The following is a 12,729-nucleotide window of genomic DNA, read 5'->3' on the forward strand; positions in this document are numbered from 1 at the left end:
TGGAGGCATATGACGAGATAGTCAGAACTCAGCATGGATTCCTTAAAGGAAAATCCTGCCTGATAAACCTATTACAATTTTTTGAGGAAATTACAAGTAGGCTAGACAAGGTAGATGCAGTGGATGTTGTATATTTGGATTTTCAGAAGGCCTTTGACAATGTGCCACACATGAGGCTACTTAACAAGTTAAGAGCCCATGGAATTACGGGAAAGATACATACGTGGATAGAGCGTTGGCTGATTGGCAGGAAACAGAGAGTGGGAATAAAGGAATCCTATTCTGGTTGGCTGCTGGTTACCAGTGGTGTTCCACTGGGGTCCGTGTTAGGGCTTCTTTTTTTTACATTGTACATCAACGATTTGGATTATGGAATAGATGGCTTTGTGGCTAAGTTTGCTGACGATACAAAGATAGGTGGAGGGGCCGGTAGTGCTGAGGAAACGGAGAGTCTGCAGAGAGACTTGGATAGATTGGAAGAATGGGCAAAGAAGTGGCAAATGAAATACAATGTTGGAAAGTGTCTGGTTATGCACTTTGGCAGAAGAATTAAACGGGCAGACTATTATTTAAATGGGGAAAGAATTCAAAGTTCTGAGATGCAACGGGACTTGGGAGTCCTCGTACAGGATACCCTTAAGGTTAACCTCCAGGTTGAGTCGGTGGTGAAGAAGGCGAATGCAATGTTGGTATTCATTTCTAGAGGAATAGAGTATAGGAGCAGGGATGTGATGTTGAGGCTGTATAAGGCGCTGGTGAGACCTTACTTGGAGTACTGTGGGCAGTTTTGGTCTCCTTATTTAAGAAAGGATGTGCTGACGTTGGCGAGGGTACAGAGAAGATTCACTAGAATGATTCCGGGAATGAGAGGGTTAACATATGAGGGATGTTTGTCCGCTCTTGGACTGTATTCCTTGGAGTTTAGGAGAATGAGGGGACACCTCATAGAAACATTTCGAATGTTGAAAGGCATGGACAGAGTGGATGTGGCAAAGTTGTTTCCCATGATGGGGGAGTCTAGTACGAAAGGGCATGACTTAAGGATTGAAGAGCGCCCATTCAGAACAGAATGCGAAGAAATTTTTTTAGTTAGAGGGTGGTGAATCTATGGAATTTGTTGCCATGGGCAGCAGTGGAGGCCAAGTCATTGGGTGTATTTAAGGCAGAGATTGATAGGTGTCTGAGTAGCCAGGGCATCAAAGGTTATGGTGAGAAGGCGGGGGAGTGGGACTAAATGGGAGAATGAATCAGCTCATGATAAAATGGCGGAGCAGACTGGATGGGCCGAATGGCCGACTTCTGCACTTTTGTCTTATGGTCTTATCAATTGCTATTGGCAGAAGCATTGCAAACTTTTACCAACTTTTAACTAAAGAACTTTTCTGTAACTTCTGAAAGCTTTAATTTTTTGGCACCGTTTCCTGGTCATAGATGGCCCCAGTCAGCAGAAATTACTTTCTACCCTATCAATCCCATTTAACACCTTGAAAAGTATCACCTCTTTATATCAATATTCCAGACATTGCAGTCCCAGTGTACAGTAAGTCATCTCTATTGGTAATTTTTGGAGCCCAGAGTTTATTCTGGTAGATTTTCAGTGCACTCCTTCCATGGTCAATGTATTTCTCCAAAGGGGTGATGTGCAGGGCTGCTCATTTAGACTGGCTGTTTAAGTAGACCTTTGTAAAAGAGTAACTTTTTTCTCTTGTGCACCAGTTGTTGAAGCATAAAACCCAGTATTCCAAGAGCCTTATTAATTCTTCTCATGTCCTCACTTTTTAATCTGTTTACATGGGGCTTTCAGTCTCTGTTAGTCTGCTATATTTTATATTTAGTATTTACAAAGTGGATGAGTGTTCATTTGACTGTTTTGAAAGCAATATACCATAGCTGTCTATTAATTAACATTGCCATTATTGTCTATTATTATCTATATATATTTCTGTAATCTACTGCTTCCTTCTATATTGTTTACTATAGTGCCATAGCTGGAAAATATGTTCAATATTGTCATTCCACTTCTTATCTTACATTCATTGTATGCTTTCAGAAAAGAATACCCAGTTGACGTTCAAAGGGTTCCAGTGGACAGTATCATTTTAATGGGATCTGATGGAAGAGGTGAGTCTTTAAGTGGTTAGAGGGTGATCTCCAACTTTCTACATGGTGCTTTTTGGATTTTCTTCACCTATGCTGTTGCTGCTTTCGTCTGATAGATGGTCAGTGGATTTACGTGATGTTCACTACTGAAAGTCTGGCTGAACCACTCCTCAGTTAAGTGGTCAAAACTGCCATATTATCATCCGTCTCTGGAGTTCTTTAACAAGAGCAGTCTTTGGGTTTTTTTTGATAGATGTGACCTCAGCTGAATTAGAAGAGCAGACGTATTCCTTACCAAATTTTAAGAGGCGTGTTTTGATGAAGCAAGCAAAAGATGACACAATGCCAACGTTGCCTGAATCAGTTAACCCTAAAGCTTCTGCTGTACAAGATAAGACATTTACTGAGGTGGGCAGTGGATATTTTCTTTTCAGCTTTGTAAATACTGATCAGTGCAACTGCAAATAAATCATGGGTCTGTTATGGGGCTGTAGTGAAATTTACTGTAATGGAAGATGATAGCTTTAGATTCCATTGATATGCTTCAAATGCCACAGAGGTTGGGAATATAAAGCTGCTTGCTCAGTTACATCATTGGGCAGCCAACTTTGATCCATGAGCATACCTTTAATATAATATCTGTAACATATCCTTAACTGCATTATATCCAAGAAGATATTAGTCTAAAAATTGTTTTCCCCACGAAGACCCATGTAAACTATTCCAAGATTTTTTTTTTTTGCCCCAGGTTTCAGTTCAGAGCATTCCTGCCGCCATTATTAAATTCCCTGGGCAGAAGATGAGTTTTAATTAACTTTTTTTTTAAACATTGCACAAAGGACAAAGTAAAGATCGGAATTTATGTAAATAATTGAAGCATATGCTGAAATGTCATGAATTTCAGAAAGATTATTTCATGTCCTTTATAATATATATTTATGAAAAGATTTCAATTTATAACAAAATTGGCTTCATAGCTTGCTTGACTAGTAAAGCAATAATTATGGCCTAGAATTTTTTTTTTGAAATACATCTAATGAACTGTGGTATTTTCAGTATATTTTCTTGGGCTAGTTTGCAAGATGCACTTTGCAACAATCAAAATGATTTCAATTTTATTTGGCTGGAGCAGATAACACAGCATGTGAATACATTCTGCACTACCTCATGCAATTGACACTTTCCACATGAAACCATAACTTAAAAAAATCTCGCTGTGTTGGAAAAAACAAAGAATTCTCGTTGGTGTAGCTTGTGATTCTGAGAATGGGAGTAGAATTATTGGAGCGAGATGTGCCAGTACTAAGCTGAAGTGTTCAGCCTGTTTACAGAAGCAAATGGATCCTTTCACCCTGTTGGAGGGCTGGGGGGCGGGGGGTGGACGGAGAGTAGGAGAATAATCAGTTATATCCCCAGATTTCTCAAAATATGTTTTGCCAGCTAGATTTCTAATCTTGGTTGGGAACAATCCCTGATCACATTGTCTTTGCGTCCACATAGTTTAATTTCTCATTAGCCTCTGTGCCATTTGAAGGAGTTTTTTTTAACAGTAAGTGGGAAATCATCTCTATCTTTGTAGTGATTGTTTCTCGTTGAAATACATTTCACGTCTTCAATGCATTGTGTGCTGCTTTTTGTTATTTATTGGGATGAGCATTTATTAACCATTTCTACATGACTAGCTTAATATCCACTTATAAGATCACAAGATATAGGAGCAGAGTTAGGCTATTTGGCCCATCAAGTCTGCTCTGCCATTTCATCATGGCTGATCCATATTTCCTCTCGGCCCCAATCTCCTGCCTTGTCCCTGTATCCCTTCATGCCCTGACTAATCAGAAATCTATCAACCTCTGCCTTAAATATGCCCTCTACCCTGTGGTCTTGGACTCCCCCACCATAGGAAACATCCTCCCCACATCCACTCTATCAAGGCCTTTCACCATTCAATAGGTTTCAATGAGGTCACCCCTCATTCTTCTGAATTCTAGTGAATACAGGCCCAGAGCCATCAGACACTCTTTATGTCACAAGCTATTCAATCTTGCAATCATTTTTTTGAATGTCCTTTGAACCTTAAAGTAAAAGATTAAAAATAAAGAAATAAAAGCAGGACTGGGCATTTATTGAGTTGTGCCTCCATCACAGTACAATAAGATTACAAACGATCTGATGTGAATCTGTTCAGAATCTGTTCTGTTTCATTCTTAAACTCTGGATTATCGATCCAGTTTATTTAATCTCACTTCCTGTATTGGGAGAGTGGTCAAGAAGGTTAAGTCGCTTGGCCTTTCAAGATGAGGTAGTAAGTTGGATTAGACATGGGAGAGGCCAGAGAGTGTTAGTAGATGGTTGCCTCTCTGACTGGAGGCCTGTGACTATTTGTGTGCCCACAAGGAGCGGTTCTAGGTCTATTATTGTTTGTCATCTATATCAGACATCTGCATGATAATGTGGTAAACTGGATCAGGAAGTTTGCAGATGACACCAAGATTTGGGGTTAGTGGATAGTGAGGAAGGCTTTCAAAGCATGAAGCAGGATCTAGACCAGCTGGAAAAATGGGCTGATAAATGGCAGCTGGAACTTAACAGGGACAAGATGTGAGGTGTTGCACTTTGTGAGGCAAACTAGAGTACGATTTACACAGTGAGCAGTAGGGCACTGAGCAGTGTGGTAGAACAGATTTCTTGATCCATAATTTCTTGAAAGTGGTATCACTTAGATTTGGTCGTAAAGAGAGATTTTGGGACATTGGCCTTCCTAAATCAAGGTATTGAGTACAGGGGATGGGATGTTATGTTGAAATTGTACAAGACATTGGTGAGGCCCAGTTTGGAGTATTGTGTCCAGATTTGGTCACCTACCTATACGAAAGATGTAAGTAAGATTGAAAGAGTGCAGAGAAAGTATCCAAGGATGTTGCTGGGACTTGAGGGAAAGGTTGTATAGGTTAAGACTTTATTCCCTAGAATGTAGAAGATTGAGGAGAAATTTGATGGAGGTCTATAAAATTATGATTATAGATGAGGTAAATGTAAGCAGGCACTGAGGTTGGGTAAGACTAGAACTAGATGTCATATGTTAAGGGTGAAAGGTGAAATGTTTAAGAGGAACATGAGAGAGAACTTCTTTCTCAGGGTAGTGAGAGTGTGAAACAAATTGCATGCAGAAGTGGTGATGCGGGTTCAATTTTGACGTTTAAGAGAAACTTGGGTAGGTAGGTGGATGGGATGGAATTGGCCTGTGTGCACGGTGATGGGACTATCAAAATAATAGTTCAGTACAGACTAGATGGGCTGAAGAGCCTGTTTCTGTGCTGTGGTGTTTTATGGCTACTTAAGGAACAAAGCGTTAGCATTTCATTGATTTCTCACAAAACTGAGTTTGGAATAGCATGCCACTGTAGCATAATTCAGTTTGAAAGTTATTGTTTTAAGATTTGCATGATATTCCCAACGTGGTGCCAGAAGTGATTTTCCAATCTTGTTGTTTGTGTTCACATTAATATTTAGAGTATTGGGTTATTTGATATAGACTACTGGTAGGTAATTCTACAAAATTCAGTTTTGGGTGTATTGAAGCCTTCTAAGTGGAGGGGATGTAATTGACAAAAGGTGTAAATGGAAGTGGAGAATGTTGAAAACTGGTCAGACACAGTATTTGAGAAGGAAAACATTGATGCCTGGATTAATCTGTTACTCATTAAACTCTGACTATGAACTGATTTTGCTGCTTGTATACTGACCCCAAACAATTCACGCTGAGGTATTGGCTTTTTCATTTAGAACAGGTAGAAATATTTTGCTATTTCCTGACTAGTATGATTTCTATAATTTGTCTTTTTAATGGCTCTGACTTCCTTGTGAAATGTGACACAAGAACTGCCAGTATTTACCTCTGTAACTGTCCGAAAATCCAAGATTGCTTTATTATTATTATTATTATTTGGGTATTTTCAGTTTGTCTTTTGCACATTGATTGTTTGCACATCTTTTTATGTAATTTTTCATTGATTCCAGTTGGCTTGATGAACTTCGGTTCGTACAGAAGAATGAGGAGGTAATAGATAGGAGGTAGAGGGAAGTAGTCATCTAAGTTGCAGGAGACAGGTACCTGGGTGACTGTCAGGAGAGGGAAAGGGAAAGGAAATAGGCATCCAGTGCAGAGTACCCCGGTGATTATTCCCCTCAGTAATAAGTACGTGGCTTTGGATACTGTTTTGGGTGGGGTAACAACCTACCAGGGAGAAGTCTGTGGCACCGGTCTGCCTCTGTGGCTCAGAAGGAAAGGGGGTGGGAAAGAAGAGGAGTGCAGTAGTGATTGGGAATCCCACAGTTAGGGGAGTAGTCAGGAGATTCTGTGGATGTGAAGAAGACACCAGGATGCCATTTTGCCTAACAAGTGCTAGGGTGTGGGACGTCTCGGACTGGGTCCACGGCATTCTAAAGGGGGAAGGGAGAACAGCCAGAAATCGTGGTACAAATTGGGAGCAACGGCATAAGTAGGACGAAGGACGAGATTCTGAAGAGAGAATTTTGGGAGCTAGGTAGAAAGATGAAAAGTGGGGCCTCCAGTGTAGGAATCTCTGGATTGCTGCCTGTGCCATGCATAGGAAGATTTGGCAGATGAATATTAGGCTGAGGAATTGGTGCAGGGGGCAGGGCTTCAAATTTCTGGATCATTGGGATCTTTTCTGGGGAAGGTATGACCTATTCAAAAAGGGTGGTTTACAACTGAACCTGAGGGTGTCTAATATCCTTGCAGACAGGTGTGTGAGGGATGTTGGGGATGATTTAAATGAATTTGACAGGGGGCTGGGGACTGGAATGATAGGGCTGACGATGGAGCAATTGGTGTACAGTGAGATGGGCAAGATTGCAGTCAGTGGAATGAGTTGAAGTGTATCGTGGGGGCAAAATTGAAAAGGGAAAAGAATACAGGACTGAAGGTGTTTGTTTGAATGCGGGCAGTATAAGGTAGATGATACTGTAGTGTAGTTAGAGATTGGCAGGTACGATGTGGGCATCACTGAGTTGTGGCTAAAAGAAGGCAGATTGTATCAAAAGGCCAGGCAAGTAGGGAGAAAGAAGGGATGGGATGACTGTTGGTTTAAAAAAATGAAATCAAATCTTTAGAAAGGTGACATAGCATTGGAAGATGTAGAATTCTTGTGGGTAGAATTAAGGAACTGCAAGAGTAAAAAGACCCTGGTGGGAGTTATATACAGTCCTCCAAATAATAGCCAGGATGTGGGTTAAAAATTACAACGGGACATATAAAAGGCATGTAAAAATGGCAATGTTATAATATTTGTGGGGGATTTCACTATGCAGGTAGATTGAGTGAAAATCAGGGTAGTTTGGATCCTAACGGAGGGAATTTGTAGAACGCCTGTGAAATGGATTTTTAGAGCAGCTTGTGGTTGAACACACTAGGGGTTGGGCAATTCTGGATTGGGTGATGTGAAATGAACCATAATTGATTACGGAGCCTAAGGTAAAGGAACCCTTAAGAAGCAGTGATCATAATTTGACAGAATTCACCTTGCAGTAATAGCAGAGGCACAAAATAAGTATTTTGCATCAGTCTCAAAATAGAAAACACTAGCAGTGTTCCAGAAATTTAAGAGTGTCACAGGGCAGAGGTGAACATTGTTGCTATTAGATAGGAGAAGGTGCTTGGGAAGCTGAAATGTATGAAGGTAGATAAATCACCTGGACCAGTTGGAGTACACACCCCAGAGTTCTGAAAGTGGTAGCTGAAGAAATTGGGGAAGTCTTAGTGATGGATGATCTTTCAAGAATCATTAGATTCTGGAATGTTTGTGGACAATTGGAAAATTGTAAATGTCACTCCACTCTTTAAGAAGGGAGAGAGACAGAAGAAAGGAAATTATCGTGTAGTTCGCCTGACTTCAGTGGTTGGGAAGATGTTAGAATTCATTAATAAAGATGAGGTTTTGGGGTATTTGAAGGCCAAAGTCAGCATGGTTTTCTTAAGGGGAGATCTTGCCTGACAAATCTGTTGGAATTCTTTGAGGAAATAACAAGCAAGATAGACAAAGGTTGTTTAATTGGATTTCAGAAGGCTTTTGCAAGATGCTGCACTGAGGCATCTTAACAAGATAAGAGCTCATGATATTACAGATAAGATACTAGCATGGGTATAAAGTAGTGAATCTGCGGAATTCATTGCCATGGGCAGCTGTGGAGGCTAAGTCATTGAGTATATTTAATGCGGAGGTTGGTAGGTTCTAGATTTGTCAGGGCATCAACGGCTATGGGGAGAAGGCAGGAGAATGGAGTTGAGAGTGATGATAAGTCAGCCATGGTGTAATAGCAGTGCCGACTCGATGGGCTGAATCACCTAATTCTGCTACTATGCCTTATATTCTTATGGTCTTTTGGTGTGTTGTATTGCTTTGTTCTACTGTGAATGCCTACAAGAAAATGAATCTCAGGGTAATAAATGGTGATGTGCAGTAGGTACATTCTTTGATAATAAATTTACTTTGAACTTTAAAGATTCACTTATGTAAGTGCAAAACTGTTTATGTGTACCATTTTGTTTTCAAGTTTCATAGTTCATGAAACTTATTGTCAGTTGTAGCAGCTGGAAGGCTAATTGTATGCCATACTGAGCTGTCAACACATTTCTGTGGGTAAACGGTTGTGGGTCCTACACTGTGGTTTTATTTCCTGCCAGTCAGCTGTGCTCTGTGCAATGTTGAAGCCTGGAGTTAGTATGAGAAGGTGCTCCACTAAGTGCAGATTTGGTAGGTAAGGATGATTTGCCTTATGCGAGGAAATTCTGGGGCAGTGTATATCTACATTAGCAAAATATACAAAGAAAAGTTGCAAAACTGATGAAAATTTTAAATGAAATGGAAAATATGAAGTAGGGAAGGCAGAGTCTTTGGAGCCGGAAATTGACGTTGATAACAATTGATAGAAAGTGAAAGTTTTTTTTGCAAGTTATATCTGCCTTTTATTTCACACCATTTCTTTTCTTATTTATATCTTTTAACCTCCATCTTTTATAACATTCCTTTCCTTAATTCCTTACTCTTTCACCCATTCATCTTCAACCTAGAAGTGCCTCTAAACTGTACTTTAAATGGTGAAACGCCATCACACAAAGATCTTCTTTATTTTTCCTTCCTCAGATGCTGTCTGACCTATTGAGTGTTTGCAGCATTTTGTTTTGTGTTAGGGTCCAAAGATCTTAAAATGCTTTTCAATTCCTTGGCTTGATTTTCACCCATTACTCCATAAATAGTAGTGTTAGTGACCGAGAAGAAATATAACTGTCCCTGGAATTGCATTTGCTCAGGTAGGAAATCCACCTTTGTCGAATTCACAAATCACAACCAAAGATATGAAGTATGGAATAAAATTCACTCAGTGAAATTTTCAGGTGTACGGAGACAAAAAAATTAACATGCAAGAAGAAAATGTTAACTTCAATTTATTGATGCATGGACAGATACAGAAAATTGCGATAATAAGGACAATTTTCTAACAACAACCCCTCTTTCCTCCCCACCCCCCTGTCAAATGTACTTCTGAGAAGAGGTTCTCAATGGATTATTTTTTAATTCTTTGATCTTTTTCCAAATTTCAGGGGCGGACACTTAGTGAATTCTTCAGTTTGTGTAACAATTGTGGGAAAAAGAGTGAAGACCATACAAAATGTGAAAATTGTAGGAAGCCAATACCCAAGGATGCAACAAGACGGCCGAAACAAACTCCAGATTCTGCCAGTGTCGGGACACCTCAGCCACGTCCACCTATACGTGCCTGTTCTCCAAATCGGGCTGAAGGCAGTGTGGGTGTCAGCGCCAAGACATTTTACAACAAACCTCTTGACATAATATTGACTCCAGTGCTGACAACTAAACTCTATACCAATGGTAAAATAGGGTTGTTGAGCCGGACAGTTGTGCATGGAACAGGACAAGTGGGCTCCAAGAAACCTATAATGAATGACCCCAGTAAGTATAGACATTTTCAGCAGTTCAGAAGAAGTGTGAATTGCTGTGACTGGTCCATAGTGACGATATTATGAGGCTATATTACACACCACCTTTTGTGTTAATCTGTTGAATGTAGTGGACCATAAACTGGAATAGTAACAAATGTTCTAATGTTAAATAATGTCAGACTGTAAAAGAACCGGGCTTTGGGGACAGGCAAGAAAGTAAAATGATACAGAATTACTAACTCAAGATTCTGTAGATGCTGGAAATTGGCATCAGACAGAATTAGCCATGATTTTTATTGAACAGCTGAACAGCCTATACAAACTTGGTCTATCCCTGCATCAGTTTCTTATGATCAAATTTTTAAATGATAATCAAATATTTTCCCATGAGCTATGTCTGGAGGGCAGAAGATATTATTTAACCAACTTCTACTCATTACATCTTACTGGTGAAATAATGCTGCTGTATATTAAGACTGTTGATTTGCACAGTAAATGGGCTTCATTTGTGATAAACCACAATTCCCACTCAACATATTAGCTGACAGTGTGACAATATTGCTATTTATATTGTTGGAAGTAGTCTAGATTTTTCAGCTTTGACCATGAATATTAATATTTGCATCCAGAGATTCATTACTTGGGTAAATTGTACTTTCACACTGAATACACTGTCTTACGTTCCATGCACTTAAGGGCAGATTTCACACTGAAGAATATCCTTAAAAACCTAGTTGGCTGAAATCTGCAAAATGAATGGGTTAAAAAAAATGCTTGCTTGATTGCTAATGCCTGTTTTTCAACTCTTCAGAACGTGCCTAAAAGTGCCAATTATGTAGTCAAGACTGTGGTACATTATAGGAAATTTGGGAACTTGTTTTCTTTTGCTAAGTGTCTCACAAGTAGTAAAGTAATTGCAACCTGATACTCAATTTCATTTATATTCATTGATGGGTAAGAAGTGGTTTGGGCACTTTAGGGTTGTTCGTTAAATTCTTAGTCAAATATCCAAACAAGCTAATATATCTAATATATTAAAAATTACATTTCCATAACTGGCACTGTTTGTATCTATGTAGTTGGCATAGGATGGATCTAAATATGTCTTCATGAAGCAAATAATTTAAAGGGTGACTGAACTAGTGTTTCAAGTAGACAGTAAACAGGTTTTCTTGTTCCATGTTATAAATTCATGAGCCTTCCTTGGAATGCTCCATTAAAAGTAAGTAAGTTGCGTGAGTGTGGTTTGTATTCACATTTTTGTTTTGTCTTGGGTGATGTACAATTTCATGATCAGTGATGAGCAAACTGTAGTTATGTTCTGTGCAACTGATACTTTATACTTTATTGTCGCCAAACAATTGATACTAAAGCATACGATCATCACAGTGAAATTTGATCCTGCACTTCCTGCTCCCTGGACTACAAATTGATAGTAAATATTAAAAATTTAAATTATAAATCATAAATAGAAAATGGAAAGTAAGGTAGTGCAAAAAAAAACCGAGAGGCAGGTCCGGATATTTGGAGGGTACGGCCCAGATCCGGGTCAGGATCCGTTCAGCAGTCTCATCACAGTTGGAAAGAAGCTGTTCCCAAATCTGGCCGTACGAGTCTTCAAGCTCCTGAGCCTTCTCCCGGAGGGAAGAGGGACGAAAAGTGTGTTGGCTGGGTGGATCGTGTCCTTGATTATCCTTGATCTGCAATTGCATTGAGCTCAATTCATTTCCTTCACCCAGAGATTATCCAAAATCAGGACCTTGCTTTGTTTGCTTTATGCTGTCTGCCTGATGCTTTGACAGCAGCATGTTTTGGAAGGGAGACATTGTGTGGTGCCAAATTCAAACTTTTGTGGTGTGGTTAGAGTGTGGTTGAACTTGAAAAGAAAGAGACCACAACATAGGAGAGCTAACACCTCTGGTCAAGACTTGGCTGTATACCTATACCTAAAGGACAAGGGACACTCCTTTGATAACAGTATGTACATTGTGGACAGGGAGGACAGGTGGTTTGAAAGAGGGGTGAAAGAAGCTAGCTTTGTCAAACTGGGAAACCCATCCCTGAACAGAGGGGGTGGGGTACGACACCACCTATCAGCTACTTACAATAACAACAGGAATTCTGTAGATGCTGGAAATTCAAGCAACACACATCAAAGTTGCTGGTAAACGCAGCAGGCCAGGCAGCACCTATTGGAAGAGTTTCAGTCCCCCACTTTTCCTTTGCTACATTGACGACTGCATTGGCGCTGCTTCCTGCACACATGCTGAGCTCGTTGACTTTATTAACTTTGCCTCCAACTTTCACCCTGCCCTCAAGTTTACCTGGTCCATTTCCGACACCTCCCTCCCCTTTTTAGATCTTCCTATCTCTATCTCTGGAGACAGCTTATCCACTGATGTCTACTATAAGCCTACTGACTCTCACAGCTATCTGGACTATTCCTCTTCTCACCCTATCTCTTGCAAAAATGCCATCCCCTTCTCGCAATTCCTCCGTCTCTGCTGCATCTACTCTCAGGATGAGGCTTTTCATTCCGAGACAAGGGAGATGTCCTCCTTTTTTAAAGAAAGGGGCTTCCCTTCCTCCACTATCAACTCTGCTCTCAAACGCATCTCCCCCATTTCACGCACATCTGCTCTCAC

The 12,729-nt window shown here is 40.1% G+C and overlaps 1 protein-coding gene across 17 annotated transcripts in view; it reads left to right on the forward strand.

Annotated features, from left to right (window-relative positions):
* The window catches only part of senp6a (SUMO specific peptidase 6a), a 160,007-nt gene that overhangs the window by 67,932 nt on the left and 79,346 nt on the right, over nucleotides 1-12,729 (forward strand). For 11 of the 17 annotated variants that reach the window (XM_072265875.1, XM_072265874.1, XM_072265867.1 and 8 more), the window contains 3 exons: nucleotides 2,051-2,121; nucleotides 2,333-2,508; nucleotides 9,725-10,094. In XM_072265875.1, coding sequence (XP_072121976.1) covers nucleotides 2,051-2,121; nucleotides 2,333-2,508; nucleotides 9,725-10,094 — 617 coding nt within the window. The remainder of the gene's footprint in view (nucleotides 1-2,050; nucleotides 2,122-2,332; nucleotides 2,509-9,724; nucleotides 10,095-12,729) is intronic. The other 6 variants (XM_072265869.1, XM_072265871.1, XM_072265873.1 and 3 more) reach the window with 1 other exon arrangement.

This window comes from Mobula birostris, chromosome 8 (assembly GCF_030028105.1).
Source record: "Mobula birostris isolate sMobBir1 chromosome 8, sMobBir1.hap1, whole genome shotgun sequence".
Taxonomy (NCBI): Eukaryota; Metazoa; Chordata; class Chondrichthyes; order Myliobatiformes; family Myliobatidae; genus Mobula; species Mobula birostris.